Genomic DNA, 18,954 nt, shown 5'->3' with positions numbered 1-18,954 from the left:
TTTGTCCATCTTTTGTCTGTTTCTTTAAGGATTATCTCATTACCAAGCAGTTCAGAGAGTTTAATACCTGCAGCAGAATTTTGGGTGTGATCCCTGGGAGGCCCATGGTTTGGCCAGGCTTCCTGCCCTCTGTGTTGTGTCCACTCAGTTCCAGGTGTGTCCACCTCACTCTCTGCCCAGGAACACAGGCCTTGTTCAAAGCTGCAGCGCTCCACCACACCTTGTTGCTCTAAATTAATATTATCAGCAGGTAAAGCAGAGAGAGACAGACAATTAACACCAGTTATAAACTGGATCAACCTGTGAATACATAATACATAAACAGTCACATAAAATCGCATATTATTATATTTCATTGAAGTAAATCATATATGTTTCTAACCCTAATATCAAAATTCCAAAACTGACTCAACTTCTAATCCTTTTAAGGGAATTCGAAACTATGAAATAATGTTCTGGACAAGAGGATATATCCATTAATACATTTTTCACAAAAAACTGCTCTGTTTATGTGCCAGAATCACCGATTTAATGATCATAATGGTCTTGTTAACTTCTACATGACTAGCTTTTTAAGCTGTTTGATATTTGTAAATCAACCTATTGTATGTAGTAGTCTGCAGGCAGTATATGTATATGAATTCACCGTACTGGCACATAATCTACCATTCAACATTTGTGATATCTCACCACAATTGTTCTCATCAGACCTGTCCCCACAGTCATCGTTGAAGTCACACACTTGGTTGCTCTCTACACACACACTGTTATTGCACATGAACATGTTCTCAGGACATATCGGCTGGGGCTCTGAAAAACACACCAAAATTATGTTTATGAATGTAATTCAGCTTGAAAAAAAAACATGTGCAGGTAGAGCAGGTAGCCTACCAGGCAGGGTGCAGTTGGTGAAGTCTATGTCGTCAATGGCAATATGACCAGGTTTGTTGTAGGTCCTGGTGGCTTCAAAGAGGATGGTAAAGTCCTGAGGGTTTCTACCAACCGTCACCTCACCATGTTGCCACAAATTTCCATGGTTACCCGATTGCCACCACAAGGTGGTGGTCCTGGAGCCCTCCTTTAGCAGCACATTCAGCTCTTTTGTGTCTGTAACAGTTTACAGAGTTGATGATTCCATGCACAATCTAACTAAGACATGAAAGAAGCAAGAACATGTGAATGTTTATGGCTGCACAAAAATGTGATCATTATGCAAAACATACCCTCTCCATACATGTTGTAGTAGAAGTGTAGTGTGCAAGTGGAGCTGGCCTGTTTCATGGCAGGACTCTGCAGGGCGGCAGGGCTCATTTGATCTCCCATGTTAGACTCCACTGCCATGTACCAACCTGGAAGATTCAGAAAAGAATTCAGGGAGAACCTAACGCATAACCCTTTATTTTCACTATACACATGCAGTAGTGTAAACCCACATCTGTAAAAATGCCACTGCTGCTGTAGTAGGTCTGTAAAGTTGATGTGGGTGGCAAAGTGGTGACAAGAGGTTTTAGCAGGGTGGTGGCAGATTTGGGATGAATGGACGGTTTCCTCTGACACTTATGCAGCTTGAATACCTGCCTTGATTTTAAGCAGACATGCAGCATAGTATGCAATGCAAGGTAATGATTAGATGTTGTTTGTGCCGTTTTCTTCTTCGTTTGTGTGAGAGTTCTGGAGACTGATGGGTCATTTTTGGTGGCAAGGCAACATGAATTGGGGATTTACCTCTTTTTTGATATCAGTTTCAATTTAGGCATTATAGGTACAAATTAAATTTTGCATTATGTTTTAAGGTGTGGAGGCCATTGATCTAACAGAATATTTTAATGATAATCACAAAGGTATAGATTTTATGTTTAGTAATAGTATGAACATTGAGGAATCCAAGAACAAGCCAGAAATGTGGAAACTGTGGCTAACACTGCTACCAGACATTGTAAAAGAGGAAACACAACAGGAATCACACTTCTGTACTCAGCTCCTTTTTACCTCTGTAACAAATCCCCATATATTACCCCAAACATCTTTTTAGGATCAACAAAATAACTACATAATAAAATAATGAATTTTATTTCTTTCCTGATTGGTGGGTTCTAATTATGGATGGTTATTGGGTTATTTTATGAATGGAAGGAGTCCAGACTTGTATACTGTACACAGATCATGTTTGCTTTTGTATTGATTTGATTCCAGCGAAGTGTCAGTTTGCTCTGTATAACTGACTATAACCTGCTCTATCATATATAAAGGCAAGATAGAGGAGTTTGTGTGTGGCCTTACCCAACTGAGTGCCCAATGTGTTGTCAACAGAGGGTCCAGTGTTCCCAGTAGCATTCCTTCCTCTCACCCACTGACTCTGGCCAACACTGATGTCCTCCCAGACACATGTGCCATTCTCAAAAGAACAGCCCACAAATCCCAAACTTGTTTCATTCACTAAAAGAAAACAGTTCATTTATTTTGTTTAAATATAGTAAAATATCATTTAATTTCAGTAGTAAACTATGAAACTAAAAAAACAAAAACAGTCTCAGTACCTTGACAAAGGCCTGTTGTGAGACTGATGTCATCAATGGCAATAAATCCTCTGTTGTTATTCTCTGCTTCAATCAGCAGCTGAGCATAAGGTCATTAAGGGAATCAGAGAATATCATTGATAAATTATCCATTTTTTCTATTTTTATTTTTATCATTACTATTTCTACTTCTAAGTCTGTTTTGGGGTACCTGGAATGGTTTGGGTGTCTCTACAGACTGAGAGAACCTGGTCCAGCTGTGTCCACTGCTGTTACTTTGGAACATCAGATCCTCCTCTGATGGCCCTAAACGAATGTAGACTCTCAACATCCCAGAGTCACTGACAACAACAGACAAATGTCATGTTTTAGTGTCATTATGTGAAAACAGCTTCAGCTAAGATAAACCAAAGCACATTTGCCTACTTTGCAAAATCCTTATTTAGTAAGTTTTGTCACTGATCTTTGCAAAAAACTTTGTATTTCCATCAGTGCTACAAATTCTGGACATTTTTGCTTGTTTGTAAATTTCACATATCATAAGAACTCACTTGTTGTATTAACCTTCTTGTTTGGGCATTTGGGCTATGTTGAGGCAGAAATTTTGCACGGGAGTCTATGTAACTCTCACTTTCAGGTTGTTTTTAGGGGTTGAAACTATTTTTTTTTTAAAAGTCAAAACTGATATTATGCCTTTTTTGTACAACTCGCACAGATCTGTGTAAAGAGTGAACTCTGCCACAGAATATCTGTTGTCTTGCACAAAGTGGGGCAGGTGATTCATGACATTTGTGCACACTTCCTGAGGAAGTCAATGAGGAAACTAAACACGATAAACAGGATAAAGTGCATCCTCTGGATTGTTACATACTGTACGGTGCAAAAGTTGTGGTGGTTTTGTAATTTTTTTTGCTGACCTGCTATCCATATGGTACCACAGGGTGAGACAGGAGGTGGTGTTTTTCGGTTGGATCCATTCTGACACTACTTGTGCAAGACCTCTATTGGTTTGGTGCTGTGGTAAGCTCAACAAGAACCAACCTAAAAGCAAATACAAGACAAAAATGTAAAAAAAAAAAATACTTTTGAGTATATTGAAAAACCCACAAAACTGTTTGCAACACTTTGCAGCATTGATGATTGCATTCTCATTGGCCAATCAGTGTAATGATAAATGAAGAGAATATGAGTCTTATGACAGACTTATTTTCAGGGCACACTATCAGATGTGAATGCTTCTCAGTTCAGTTTATTTCAGCTGCCTGAACTAAACAAAATGAGTGCTGCAAGATCAAAGTTATAGAAAGGATGTTCATTTCAATGATTTTGATACCCTCTCAGTATCAAGTTTCTGCTAGAGAAAGGACATAAGGAAACTGTATTTGGGTCAGGGAGGAGGTAATGTCAGTAACAGGACAGGAAGTCAAGGATAAAAAGAGAAGTTGATGAATAACATGCTTTTTCGGTAAAACAGCAGCTACAGTGGCTAGCAATAATTATGGATTGCAACATTGGCAGTTTATGAGCCAATTAGTCACCTAACGTTTTACTGAGATGTTATATGATGTTTGTCACATTTTCAGATGGAAAATGATGATGATGAATTTTTATGGGACTCAGTAACGTATTATTAAGTGGACAAGCTCCCCCATTTAATGGGATCTAATAACAGTTGGAAGGTTTCCATTTCTATTCTAGTGGAATGGTAATGATCATCTTATTTGAGTGATCTAAGGTCGTACCCTCTGGGGTTTGAGTGGTGTGATCTGTAGGTGGACCCTGGAAACCCCCACTGGCCAACACCCAGTCATGTCCATCTTCTTCGGGGATGTTAACCCAGGTGCACTGTCCAGACTCAAAGTCACAGCTGCCTGATGGAGAACAGGCCCCATCCCTCACAGAAAAATCATCTATATGCACTGTAGAATTCATGCCTGGAACATGGACTCCCTTAAACACCACCTGACAAGGAAAACTAACGGTTTTAAGCGCCCAACAGTAATGATTGAAAAATACAGTATGCAGTTTTTACTGACTAACTGTGACGCAGATGGTGTGACTGGGAGTGAGTGTGATTAAAGGGATTATCAGAGAGAAACAGCTTACGTGGTATTTTGCAGGGGAGGACAGAGTGACCTCTGCCACCTCCCAGCCTTTGGAGGACACTCCCGACCAAAGTGCATCACCCAGGTCCCCGCTCCGCAGCACATGGACTGTCAGGACATTTGAAGACTCTGCAGGGAACCAGTACCTGAACAAATATATTACATTCTCTGACATCATAATATGCATCAAACGACCCTGTGTAAATGTGTGTATTGGCAGCACTGAACTCACCAGAAGCGCATACACATCTCTCTAGCTGAGGTGAACTCCGGTGTGAGCAGCTGAGCTACTACACTTTGTGCAGAATCTGATTTTCTGACAGACATGTAGAAACCTACAGGAAAAAGTTTCAGAGCTGTTTTTAAAATGCAGTCAGGGTTCGTTTTACAGTTACAGCCTGACTGGAGTTTCTGTTCATTCTCCTCGCTGTAGATTGGGCTTTAATCATGATATTTGCTCCCTCGCCTCAATAGTTTGACAAAACAGCTACAGTACATGTACAATGTACTATGAATTAGATATCTACCAGAGAATTGTAATAACAAGGTACAAACAGAATGAAACAAATGTGCAAAAAATAATAGTCAATTCGTGACTAAATGGTTGTTTGATAGATTTACCATACATTAAATAATCTCAAACAGTGTTTCCTAATCCTTTTGGCTTGTGAATGTTTGAAGTGAAGCATATCTATTCATGGACCATAGTCACAAATTGTGTTGCAAGCAGTTCAATCAAAGTATAAAGTTCCTTTCACACTAAATTCTACATCAGATTGTGTCATTTGCATCATTTTTAGAGGCCGAAAGAGGTAAATTTAACCAGTATCACAATAAAAAACACAGGTTATTTCCTATCTTGTTAAACAGCTAACAACTCCAAGGTTTGGTGCCCATGCTTTACTATTGATTCACTTTACATTTGAACCTTTATCTTGCTTTAGTGTGACCTTCGTTGCTCATTTTCAGTGAAGCTGCTTGGCACCACCAGTTTTCTACTCACCATTTTCAGTTCCATAGGTGTGATCCACGTAATGTTTTGTGCCTTTTTTGCGATCCCAGCGACCAATATGACTGACATCATTCTCAAAGCCACACATGCTGGAATCAAACCCACAGGCATCTGAAATAATAAAAAAAGCTGTAATAATCTCTAATATGTTTTGTATAGTCCACCTCTCTCTGTTATGTCTCTCAGGTCTTATGTTATTGTGCTTATATGTTAATGTTGGAATTTTTTTATGTGACTTTGTAAATTTGCTGCCATTGTGGACATGTCTCTCTTATAAAAGAGATAATGTATCCCAAGAGACTTCATGGTTAAAGAAAGGTAAGATAAATGAAATTTCTATGACTTTCTTGTGAACACCAGGCAGCAGTGCGTCAGTGTTTACGTACTCAGATTACTGCAGGCCCCCTCCCTCACTGTAATGTCATCAATGGCAATGAATCCTTGACTGCTGGTGTTTCTATGGCCAATGAACTTCAGCTATGGATAAAAGAGAAACACATACAGCATTTAACAGATAGAAGATGATGAATTTTTAAAAACATGGTTTTGTGCTTGTGTGCATATTTATGTTTCTGTAAGATCCTAACAAATGAAATTAAATAAATGAAATGTATGCGCAGACTTGAGTCGATAAATAAATCAGCAGGTCTGATATATTGGCTGATATTATCTTATTGCATATATGTCAGTCTATTGATTGTGAATAAATTAATCTAAATGACCAATACATGAAGGGATCATTTTTGTTGTTCCTTAACTATGGAGTGTGCCTTTTTTCCTGAATTTGTTCTTGAGAATATAGACTTATTGAAACTGCAGTACAGAAATGCCAAAGATATGTTTGAGTTATGTTTCAGAAACAGTGCCACCATTATGTTGTTTATTCACAAGCACAAACTTGTGAACATTTTTGAACTGTAAAATGTTCAGCTTAGTACATACAGTATATTCTCAGAATTCATTCAAAAAACAAATTTAAGGGATCCTTGTTTTTGTTTATGTTATGTATTTGCAAATATGTTATGTGTATGTAAATAAAATTTTAAAAAAAATCAACTAATATAGTATTATCTAATTTTTAAGTTCGGGCTGTAGTGCAGGTCTGAAAACACAAATGTGCACTTGAGTGAAAATTTACCCAGATCACATCATCCATGCTGATGGTTACTTGTGCGTTCATCCATTCTGGATTCTGGGTCCCTCGGCGAGTCCAGGCTAACATTTCGGTGTATTCCTAGAACAAAGAATTGAAGTAAAGACAAGTTGCAAGAAAAGCCTAGAACAGAAGGATCTGCAGAAGATCTAGGTAACTAGGTCACATACTGTTTTAACCAGCAGATCAAGGGTTGACACTGAAGGCCCCAACATGTAATACCAGAATCCAACACAGAAAGGTGAATAAGAATGGATGACACGGACAGAGATGGCTGCACTCTCACTATCCTTGGATCCAGATCCATTCAACAGTAAATAGACCCCTTAGAAGAGAGAGAACACAGACTGTCAGACTGTGATGGAAATAACTGAATATGACACTGGATCATTGTTCTTCTGTCTATTTCATTATTGAAGATGATGTTTAAATACAAATCAGCATTGGTTAGTTTTTTAATGAAAACATGTGTTCCCACCTTTTATGGGCTGAACAGAAGAATAGCAATGAAAAATGTTGATTAATATGTCAATTACTTTCATTTATCTATTCACCATTTAGTCTATATAAAATGAAATTGTGAAAAATAACTAATAAAATAACATTTAATATTACGTTTTGTAAAGCTTTACGCCCTTAAAGTCTTCAAATTGTTTATTTTGTCTGACTATAGACACCATGATACATAATGTATGATGATATAAATTAGAAAAAAGCAAATATCGTCACACTTCAGAAGCTGAAACCAGTGAATGTTAAGACATTAATCAAAAATTGTTGATTGATTTTCTGTCGATTTACTTATTCATTGGTCAACTAACTGGTTCTCTGGACAAAAACATTGTGCTTATCAATACATACAATGGTTACACAGACACAGACAGTACACATGTTTTCAGGTCAGTTGGTTTCTCTCCTCTAATCTAAATTAATCAGATAACCCCAGTGTTGATGCTTTTATTAAAACCACTAGTAAATACCTTGATTATTTCCAACAGTATGATCATACCGAGGTCCATCCCATGGCTGGTCCACTTGAAGTCCACTAAGCAGAGTCCAGTTTACGTCATCACTGTCCTCTTGGACCCAATTACAGAGATCTGTTTTACAAGATACAGTTTTAACATCTTAACATATTTATAATAAAGATAACAGACTAAATAGAGAAAAGAACATTTACATAATAATATGCAAATAGCCAAATGCATATACACAAAAAACCTATGCAAAGCAAAATAAGCATCTAGTAATGTGATTTGTTTTATGTGTGTTTAGAGCCTAAATTAGGCAACTATAGCTAAGAAGTCACACACTTTTGTTTGTTAATTCAGTTACTGAGTCACTCAAGCTGACCAGTAATCATATATTGGATTCACAAGCTTAAAAAGTGTTGACCATGACATTTTATGAGAAGCTATCCTGCTGTGTGTTATGATGTTTCAAATCAAACAGATGTTTCAAATGACAAAGGAAGTGATTAAGCATGAGCCTTCAGTTCTCAAGAAAACCAACTGTCAAGCAACACATCTCCATGTCAGCTGATTATTAATTATCCTTCACTGCTCCTTTCTTAAAAATGACTCATATTATGAGTTGATTTGCCAGTAATCATGAGCAGCAAACATTACATTGTTCAGTTGGTGGATGTTTCATTGTGTTATTCTCCTTAAGCAAGCATAAAAGTTTTGTTATTGACACACTGACTCTACTCTGACTCTAACCCTGTGTTCCTGTGTCACCTTGTTCAAAAGTGCAGTCCATGGCGGAGCCATGAGCAGTGGTGGTCATGGTGACAGGGTTTGGGGTGGTAGTCGGGATAAAGCCATCACAAGACTTGTTCATGATGATGTGGATGTCATCCAGGGCAAAGCTTCCACACCTTGAGCGTGGACAAGTGGCTTGCAAAATAATCTGTGAGAAAGGATGATAGTTTGTGTAAGAATTTTGTCAAGAAATTGAATCAGTGTGGATGATTAAATGATCAATTTTGCTTTACCTGGTGACGCCCTGATGCATTGTAATCCACCTTGTCTTGGATCCATGTGTAATTCATATATCCATTTGTGTTCCACACAGGACGCAGTCCAGAAGTGTCATTGACAAACACTGTCAGTGTGATATCTGACGGACCTGGAAGCACAAAAATTAATTGTCAAAAGACCAAAATTTGTTTATTGACAGGTTTTGAGAATGGATTTCCTGGATGATGCCATGTGACATAAAGATGGTGAAAGTCATTAAGCATATGTATTGGGCTTAGATGGTTAGATGTGTAATGAGGCACACACATCAGAGCAACACTGCATAGACAGAATCCGACTCAGTGATAGGACCTCATCCTCATCATAAGTATTAATCCCCTAACATACAGATTCCCATCTTTTACTTCCCTCATATTAATTTGAGGTTGGGAAAATAATTTTATTCCACACTGTCACTCACAGTGATCTGTATCATAATCACATGGCCATAACATGATCTGTATCATCTTGTGCAAACTCTGAAGCTATATGATGAGTGAAATGTTCAAGCCCACAAATCTAAACTTTTTATGTGGTAGGAATATGCAATTAAAGAGTTTTTTTTTTTACACTTGTTCGCTTCCCGTAGCCTTCATTTATTTTGTACTTATGTGTCTTGTAATCTTTGATTATTCTCTTCTCTCTATCACTCTTTTTAGTTTCTTCTCAAATTCATTATAAGTCTGTTTGTTTTGTAGTCTCTATATTTTATGTAGTGCTGATATATTGGGAAAGACAGTTCTGTAAAATAGTTTAATTTGGTGATTTGCAGGTCAAAAGACTTTAAAAATAGTACAACATTTTCTGGTGCCAAGGTTACATTTAACACAACAGCAGTTTTAACAGCATTTACAGGAAATGACCATGTTTCAGCATTTAAAGTTTCTTTCAAGATGACCTTCAAATCACCAGTTCAAGGCTTACTGAGACAGTAGACGAGGCTGTACTCACCATGTGCTGACCACCCTTCAGTTTGATGCCAGAGCTCCAGGCAAGCCTGGTCTACAGGCTCCATCAACTCACTCTCCAGTCGAGCAATATTCCCTGTTTCAGCAATGAAAATTGCAAAGTGGCCTATAGAGAACAAAAAAACAACATAATATATCCCAGAGAATTATTTTCTAACAATGTCTTGCACATGTACACAGCTGAACGATTATTGATATGATCAGTATCTTATTATGGATTTATTTGGAGTCTGAGCATCTTCCTGGGTTAATGCCCTGTTAAATAAAGCACCTTAGTGAATGGAACAGAGCATCATCAGAGATATTCCCAGCAGGCCAGAATTAGTATTTGAGGTTAAGAAGGTAACTTTGAGGTTATAAATGCACGTGTTAAACCATTATTCAGATATGGTTCACTTGAAATCACTAATTAGAGGTAACAGAGGTAACAGTATGTGTGCGGAGGCTTACCTAAATCTGAATCAGTAGTGTGGTCCTTTCGTGGGATAAAACTACCCTCACTGGTGCTTGAGAGCCAATCCCAGTCTATTCCAGACTCTGCTGGTGGATTACTCACCCACCCACAGAGGTCCATCTCAAAGTCACAAAAACCTGCAAGGAATAACACAGATACACATACAGTATGTAGACATACATGGATGAACAAACACCCAAACACAAACTAATTTTCATCATTCATCCATTTCCTTTTAAACTTTTAAGTATGACATTTATAGAGGTCACTAACCTGGCGGGGGACAGGCACCGTTCTGGACAATCAGGTCATCAATGGCAATATCTCTTCTCGGTCCATCCCCGGTTTCCGCTTCAAAAATCACCTGTCACTCAGAATGACAGCTGGAGTTATCATTCGTTACAGGACTCCTTTTTCTTCTTGCAGGTAAATATAGTTCTTTATGACTCTGGCTGTATGTTTGGGGTCATTTTCATGCTACAGAATTAAGTTGGGACCGATCAGACGCCTCCCTGATCATATTGTGTGATGGATAAGAATCTAAACCTCCAAAGTGCCTAAAACTTTTGCACAGTACAGAATATACTTCATATCATTGTCATTGCACTGTTTATGATTTCATGGTACTGCACTTGTAGCAGCATGTAAATACACAGACCACAAAACATGAGGCTATAAAAAAGCCAAAAACCAAATAGTATTAATCTAATCAATAATCATTATCTGATATCAACTTTAACTACCAGGCATACCTACCTGATAAGGGGTATCAGGACTCAAAAGAGTCACTCTTCCGTGCCTCCAGCAGTTCTCCTGATCTCCTCGCCTGGTCCAAAGCTGGACGGGGGTGTCAGCGGAGATGGTTTGAAGGTAAATACTGAGCTCACCTATTGCTTTTCCCTCCATGTAGTACCAGAACATTAAGCACTCCCCATCATGAGGGGTGGGCTCCATCATTGCAGTCATCATCCTGCCTCTGGACCCCACAGGGTGTCTCCACAACTGGGCACTCAGGTAATAACCTAAACATGAGGTGGAGTTATGCACATGCTCCTTTTTTTGAGAGTTTATGTTTTTATAAGCATGTAAGTTGATCAAATGTAATATCTAATCCAAAGCATCATCCACGAACAACATGCATCATCTTCAAAGAAAATAGGTCTTTCAAATTTAGATTTTTTCCATTAATTAACAGACCCCTTAAATAATACATATGTCTTTAAAATTATACTATCCTCACTATGCCAGTTAAGGTGTCTTTAAAAAATATGACCTGTCTCAAGTTCTGACATGAAAAATGAACCGCAGATAAGCCAGATGAGACTGTATGTCAAAGAGTTTCAAACCTTGCTCTGTCCCCAGAGTGTGATCAGTAGCAGGGCCTGAGGAGTTGGCTGGCTGGGACTCCCCTGTGATGCGGGTCCAGCTGAAATCTGCAGATGGTTGGGGCTGCAGACCACAGAGGGAGCCCTGGAAGGTGCATTCCCTCTCAGCTGGACAAGAGCCATTGACACTGCTGGACACCACAATGTTACCGATGGATATGCTGCCTTGCTTACCACCCATCACAGCTTCTATAATAAACTGGAGAACAGCAGGAGTTTCAAGACAACAAAGAGTTTAACTTTGTCATGGCTGTGGAAATCAACAAGAAACAAAACTGCATGTATCGAAACTGACCCCTTATTAGAATAAAAAAATTGTTGTATTACTGTGTCTTGTCAACTGTAAGAAGAAGCAGTAAGAAAGGAGCTCAAAATAGAGATGTGTGTTTGATAATAGAAACCTTAACTTCAAGTCACATCCTTTACCATCCTCTAACAGGAATATTGTTCAGTATAAACAACAGCAGAGGAATACACACACACACACACACACACAGACACACACAAAAAGGAAATAAGAATACCTGTATTGGTTTGTCGCTGGTGAAAGTAAGATCAGCAAATCTCCATTTGTTTCCCTGGGTGCCACTCCTCATCCACACTACTGTTTCTGGTTCACCAGCATGCTTTACAATAAACTTCAATGAACCTGGTATTAAATTACATGCATTATATTATATTACACTGTATTACAGAGAAAAAGCTCATAGAAAACAGCCAATTCATGAGAATTTCAAGAATTTGTTTTCTTCCACTACATTTAATTGGACAATGAGGTACATACCAATACTGTTGCCAAATATGTGGTACTGGAAGCTCACACAAATGACTCTACCAGCAGGTTGAGGATAGCCGATGAGTCTGGCTGTTGATGTGATATCTATGTTGTATTTAGCTGTTATGAACATGTAGTAGCCTGTGTGGGGGGAAAAAAATCATGAACCATGACTTGAAGGGCCACACAATTAAATATATTATTTAGTTAATTATCTGTATTGGTGATCATAGGGTCTCCTTGATCTGTACAGGGGAAACCAGGTTTCAAAATGATGTCCAAAGGTTTTTTTTTATTTTTATTTTTTTAGCATTTTGGTTCATATACAGATGACAATGAGTCAGTTATTGATCAGTTTAAGTTGAAAAATGCATTCAAAGTTTCAACTTGACATTCAATCAGAAGCAGAATCAGCAGAACAGTAATGACAACCAGTTAAACTGAGAAGGAAATAAGGGGAAAAAAAGGAGAAAAGGAAAAAAAAGAAAAAAGGCAACAAAGAGTCTACATAATCTCACCTCATCACCTTAACCCACCAATGTTTCCTGGGTGTTTTAACTCATTCATATTCCTTCATATCTGTATGATACTGTGAAATGTTATGGATGGAAAACTTTGTTTTACTTTTTATTTTAATGTGTGGTTGCCAAATTGACAAATTCAAAAATCAAATTGAGAGAGTTTGTTTTTTAAAGCATATTGAATCTTTTCTAAATGTAAGGTGTCATCCAGTCACATCATAATGGTTGGGACATTAGTTTTATTCCAGTGTGTAGGGATGAGGGTTTTTACTGTAATGAAGGTATAAGAAAGAAAAAGCTTCGGGGTTGAAGTCAGATTCATTGTTGATTCAAACGAGCCAAGGATGATACATAAAGGATCAATGGCAACAACCTTAGAGATAATATCAAAGATGCCAGACCAAAAGGCAAAATAATCTCAAATAGGGCTACAGAGTGTCAGTCTGTATTATTTAATTGCAAATACACAATGTTGAAATGCATCCCATTTCATTCCAGAGTTGTATTTAGTATTGCTGATCATATCTGCTATTTGTTCCATACCAAGAAGATTTAGAAATTCAGTTAACCAGGTTTCTATTGAGAAACAGTCCTTGTATATTTGTGTATTGTATAACAACATGTAAGTACTGCTGAGTTGTTCAGGAGACAGGATTCCCAGCCTTGCAAAGCAGGCAACTGCCCCAGGCCCCTAGACCCTCCGGGGCTCTGAAGGTTCCACATTCATTTTGACACAATCATAATATGGTCATTTAATTCACTGCAGATGTGTTTGTTAATTCTCTGTGTACCACTAATGCACATTATAAAGTGAAATGATAGGGGACTTAAAGCAACACTTGCATTACAGTATTACACAACCTTGACGCACCATCTTATACAGTAGAGGGGCCCTAAATTAAAATAGTTTCTCAGTTTATATTATGTTTATATGGTACATTTTAGTGAACAAAATAAGCGCTTAATCAAGTTACCACAAATTAATTGCTAAAATTAAAGTTGGTTACTATAAATAGGATACTCACCTTTCCCAGCTGGGCCTTCCACATAATCTCTACTCCTATCCCATAAAAGGCTGGCACTGTAGTCATGGTACCATGAACAGGTATTCTTTTCAAAATTACATGAGAGCTGGTCTGATCCTGCCGGGACATCTCCCTCTGCACAGTACTCAAAGTTGATATCATCCAGCATAACATCCTTGGGCTCGGAAAATGGATAGTCAAACGCAAACATCAGCTGTAGAAAGAGAAGCATTTTTCTCTACAATTCTTCTGAAAATCTATATTCCATACATAATAATAAAAATAGTAACAATAATAATAATAATATACTGTACTATACTGTAACAAGATGAAAGAATCAAAGTTATTCTTAGGAAGTATGGCTACACTGACTACATTTTACCTAAATCTGGGGCCAGATTAACCCACTATTGGGCCTCAGTGTGAAAATGAGACCACTTACTGACCACCAGGTTCCCTGTGTATTATATATGTACCCTTTTGCCATTAAGTCCCCCTCAAGTACAAAGTACCCAAGAGACTATACATAACAGCGTTGCTTTAATCCCCAAAAAGTGACCAATACTCCTATTCCTGAGAGCTACCTTGCTGAGATTTACTGTGTGTCAGTTAGTTTATGGCAACAGAAATTTATCAAGGATGAACAATTAAGGACGAAGGCAAACATAATATCAAGTATATAAAAAAAGATAAGGTGAAGTTTTATTAATCGCTCCTCTGGGAAATTAGGGGTTATAGAAGCACAGTTAATAGGTCAGATAAAGACACAATAATATTTAGAGGTAGAATTAAAATTAAGAAGTAAACAAAACTAAAGGCTTGGCGCCCAGGGTCCCTTACACTGGGGCAAAATCCCCTTTACTCAACTAGTTCTAACTTCCTCCTATATGTAAATTAGATATTTTACTAACCTTGTATCCTCCTGGCTGATTACCAATGAAGGCTGTGGCAGTTTCCCAATCATCCGTCTTTCCTTTAGAAATCATCAGCAAATCTTGCTCATTTGTGCCTCTAACCATTGTTAATTTAAAGGTTGATGATGATACATAGGGGCTGTCGTCATAAATATGGTACCAGAACCTGAAATATATTACCAGTCAAATCACTAAAACAGGCAAGTGCTACAGTGACATAATGTATAAGAAAAAAATCAAGTCTAATTCTGGTAAATTAATCGTTGTTTATAATTTTGAAGCACATATCTTTGAAAAACCTGAACAGATTGTTGTAGTACCTGATCTGGCATCCCAGACCTCCCGCTTTGTCAACAGAATGCTCCAAAATAGCCTTGGACATGATATGACCACTTTGTTTTCCATCTATATACATGATGTGTCCTGTGTCCAGCAGACAAATATGCAATAATAAGATTAGCAAGTTATAATCAAAGGCTAGATCTTGTAATGGAATAAAACATATGATCAGATATTTAAAATGCCACTGAATCAGTTTAAATTTAATTATCAACAACTTAATGACACGATAGAACATGACAGGAAGTTCACATTTACCCCAAGAGCTATTTGTGGTATGGTCCTTTCCAGGTACTGAGGTAATGTTTGCCATCTGCCATATCCAGTGGTAGGACTCTTTACTAGTGTCAGTCCAACCACAGGAGTGATGCTCAAAGTCACATGACCCTTAAAGAAGAAAGTTAGAAAGTATTAAAATATGTCTTATCCTTATATATTTGTTGTATTTCTAACTGGTCTCTGTGTTTAAAAGGCCCCCATACATCTTCTCAAGTACTATATTCTAAATGAAGTTCAATTAGACTTCAGGCGAGAAAGTTTTGCAGGAAAGCCAGCCTACCGCAAAACTCCTCGTCCGAGCCATCCTCACAATCATTCTCAAAATCACAGACGAGTTGAGCAGGAACACATTCTCCAGATGTACAGTTAAACTGCCCATCAGGACAAGAGGACACGAAGACCAATGATACTGTAAAGAAAGTTTTATAACAAAGAGATTATGGGAGAGGAACCTCATGGAAAAATGTGACAACATCTTTGAATTACACTATGGCTTGCTTCCTTTTTTCACTGTTAAAACATCTCAAAAGTTATCCACAGCATTGGCATTCAACAATCTTATACAAACACCACTGACATCCCACAACTTGCCAGTCTGCAGTTTATATCAATGACAACTCTCTCCCACATCTCTCCACTCCTTATTTAACCAGTGAATACATAAAATACAGTAAACTACCTTAAAGATAAACAGTGATACAGAAATGATCCTTACCGGACAGCAAAACAAATAATTGCTTCATATCTGGAGAAACATGACACAAGGCAAGGAATCCAAAGAAAAGGCAAGACTTTTAAAGCATGATACCCCCACTTAAACCTCTGATTAACAGTTTGTGCCTGGAATATTGAAGTGCAACCTTTATTACATCAAATGAGCTAAGGCAACAAGTTCTTATCGGCAAACCATGGCTTAAAGTCCAGCGTGTGCTCAGTAAACTGCACTATATTTCCGTTGCTTGTCTTTATAGCTCTCAGTGCATACCTTACTCTTATTACTTAAGCAAAGCAGAGTGCTAGATTACAAGAACTAATGTCATATAAATGTTAGTACAGTACCAGAATTGTGTAGTCTCCTGTTGCACATAAAGGCACCGATACAAACTGTGATGTGTTGGTAAATATGTGGATAAAATCTGACTTTAATTCAATGAGAATCAAAGTCATAATAAAGTGAGAATATGATTTAGAGGCATTTTATTCTCATAAAAAGACACTTTCATGTAAATTTAAACATTTATCTTAACTGTAATGTATCCCATTCATTTACCACAAATACTGTATCTCTATTCACATTAAGGTGGGTGAGCCCTAATTTCTTTGATATAAAGAAATTACCCTGTCAAGCATTGTAATTAGCTTTACTGTATCTTATCTGACTTTCCAACTGGGAGATAAAAAGCCCAGAAATTGCATGATCCAGTTTCAGTACGTGAGGTCAGCAGGTACTCTGCAAAACAGTGGGGGAAATAATCATAAAGACAACCTGAGGAGGAGCTACTGTATCATGAATCACCCTGCTAAAATTAAATGGTTCATCTCAACTGGGAGTTTCCAGCAGTAAGATGCCAATATGTGCCTGCTTTGTTTTATTTACCAGCAAGAGATCACAAAAACTAAAGTCTTTAAACTCTTGCATCAACAGTGTAGTGTACCAGGCACTCTGTGAGTCAAATTTTCACTTGGAGTGCAACAGATGTGGACAAATTGGTGTGGTTGAAGTTGCTCAGCACAATAATTACTGCATTAGGAAAATTCCCAAGGGGAGGGGGGTGTAGCTAGCTAGTTCATGTACAGTATAGCATTGCTAGCATAAGCCTTTGAGAACACAGGCAAACAACTTTAAAGAACACAAGCCAACAACTTTAAAGAACACAGGCCAACTATCTCGGACGATTTGATGGTCTGCATTTGACACTGAGGTAGTAAGTGTGGTTAACTGATAATGAAACATACCTGTGCATACAATAATAAAGTAACATTTGGTTGAATGTACTTATGAAGCTAGTGGAACACATAAGGTTACTACTTTGCTGTCCATCCAATAACCATTCCTTCCCTCCACCTCTTTCCCTCACAGTGGGTGGAATCTAACTCCTATCACAGTTAGGCGTGCAGGCCTCTGGCCAATAAAACTGACACTGACATCATTTCATCAACAGCACACTATCAAAATGCCAGTGAGCAGGTTTGTATCACTGGGAACAAAATCAGGGAACGATCAACGTTACACAATAGGCTGACAGAAAGCCATTCTGATCATTAGGTTTTTATTCCTCACAAAACCATTCTCTTCTTGGGATCACACCTTTGTGACAACCCTTTCTTGAGCCATCACTTAAAGTCGGCATAAAGCAGCACATGTCATTTTGTGTGCCGACATAAAATGGAATGGAAATCACAGCTAGCCACTTAAATTTGGCATTGTGCCAATCAGGATTGGAGTGTACCCCTTGGCCTTCTGCTGCAGGGGCCCGGAGCGTGGAGTCAATGGTCGTCAGGGTGTTTCACATGGTTGCATTTGGTTTGTCTTTAGCCTATTCAGTTATGTTAAATAAGTTCTCATTTTAGTCTACCTGTTTTGTTACGCTGGTTTGTGAGAAATTGGTGGGATAGTCTGTAGGTCCCAGATTGACTATTTTGGTAAAGTTGGTTAAGTGTGGTAAATCTAGCCTTATTGGTAGTTTGGCCGAGTTTGGTTTGTTAAGTTGCTATTGTTTTTCCCTTTGTGTTGATTAGTTTCTGGTTTTTGTTCATATTTAACATGTGCTGGTCTATTGTGCATGGTGGTTTTGGGTGTTCATTTGAGTACCCGGTTTTCCGCACATGAGGCTTTGACAGCAGCTCCAATAATGACAATAGTGAGCTCGCTGCAGCTGCAACTCTGAAAGTAGACAGAGCTTTTAGCACTGACTCATGTCTGTGGCTTTTTGAGGGTAAGTAGCTTTTTTCATAAATCAAATTGAAAGTGATGCTTTACATACTCACAAACAGAAATTGTCAATAATGACTTGAAACAAAGCCATTCAGAAATCACAATTCTAACATTAGTGTAAAAATCACTAGTGTACTACTTAAACATAAGAAAGATAAAAACAAACACTGAAAGTAACAGAGGTTCATATTTCAGTGCAATCCTGCCACCCCTAAAGGAGAATAACCAAAGAGGAAGTGAAAATACAAAATGCTATGATAGATCGTGTTGCTACACTCAGGATGCACAAAATGTTCTCTTTATCAGCAACAGTGAAATACCACTCTGGTCTAATAAGCTCAAGGGTAATCGTGTGACTTACAGCTATCATAACATTTCTAGTCCATTAGTGGATTGTGACTTTTAGGCCCCCTTTTCACACTTCCAGTAGCCTATGTGAGTTTTATTCATGAATGTGTACTGTATGTGGTTTTGAATCACATTTTATTGTTTTATACATACTTACTCCGGGTGATAAGAAACATAAAATGTATGAATTATTAAGGAAAAAGT

At 38.0% G+C, this 18,954-nt stretch overlaps 1 protein-coding gene across 1 annotated transcript in view; it reads right to left on the bottom strand.

Annotated features, from left to right (window-relative positions):
• si:ch211-106h4.4 (MAM and LDL-receptor class A domain-containing protein 2) overlaps positions 1-15,563 on the bottom strand; it is a 30,275-nt gene extending 14,712 nt beyond the window's left edge. The window contains exons 1-29 of the mRNA XM_067606285.1: positions 15,447-15,563; positions 15,170-15,272; positions 14,847-15,015; positions 13,936-14,149; positions 12,399-12,530; positions 12,139-12,263; positions 11,576-11,813; positions 10,986-11,251; positions 10,503-10,593; positions 10,226-10,366; positions 9,759-9,881; positions 8,783-8,916; positions 8,526-8,697; positions 7,767-7,886; positions 6,957-7,111; positions 6,772-6,867; positions 6,020-6,110; positions 5,625-5,744; positions 4,854-4,956; positions 4,623-4,767; positions 4,259-4,478; positions 3,434-3,557; positions 2,728-2,857; positions 2,538-2,616; positions 2,281-2,436; positions 1,224-1,349; positions 892-1,107; positions 691-810; positions 68-229 (exon numbers count right to left, since the gene is read on the bottom strand). Coding sequence (XP_067462386.1) covers positions 68-229; positions 691-810; positions 892-1,107; positions 1,224-1,349; positions 2,281-2,436; positions 2,538-2,616; positions 2,728-2,857; positions 3,434-3,557; positions 4,259-4,478; positions 4,623-4,767; positions 4,854-4,956; positions 5,625-5,744; positions 6,020-6,110; positions 6,772-6,867; positions 6,957-7,111; positions 7,767-7,886; positions 8,526-8,697; positions 8,783-8,916; positions 9,759-9,881; positions 10,226-10,366; positions 10,503-10,593; positions 10,986-11,251; positions 11,576-11,813; positions 12,139-12,263; positions 12,399-12,530; positions 13,936-14,149; positions 14,847-15,015; positions 15,170-15,272; positions 15,447-15,501 — 4,126 coding nt within the window. The 5' untranslated portion in view covers positions 15,502-15,563. The remainder of the gene's footprint in view (positions 1-67; positions 230-690; positions 811-891; positions 1,108-1,223; positions 1,350-2,280; positions 2,437-2,537; positions 2,617-2,727; positions 2,858-3,433; positions 3,558-4,258; positions 4,479-4,622; positions 4,768-4,853; positions 4,957-5,624; positions 5,745-6,019; positions 6,111-6,771; positions 6,868-6,956; positions 7,112-7,766; positions 7,887-8,525; positions 8,698-8,782; positions 8,917-9,758; positions 9,882-10,225; positions 10,367-10,502; positions 10,594-10,985; positions 11,252-11,575; positions 11,814-12,138; positions 12,264-12,398; positions 12,531-13,935; positions 14,150-14,846; positions 15,016-15,169; positions 15,273-15,446) is intronic.
• Between the last annotated feature and the right edge of the window lie 3,391 nt (positions 15,564-18,954).

The sequence above is a fragment of the Thunnus thynnus genome, chromosome 12 (assembly GCF_963924715.1).
Source record: "Thunnus thynnus chromosome 12, fThuThy2.1, whole genome shotgun sequence".
NCBI lineage: Eukaryota > Metazoa > Chordata > Actinopteri > Scombriformes > Scombridae > Thunnus > Thunnus thynnus.
Note: the sequence above shows the minus strand (reverse complement) of the source record. Positions and strands in the feature narration are given on the sequence as shown.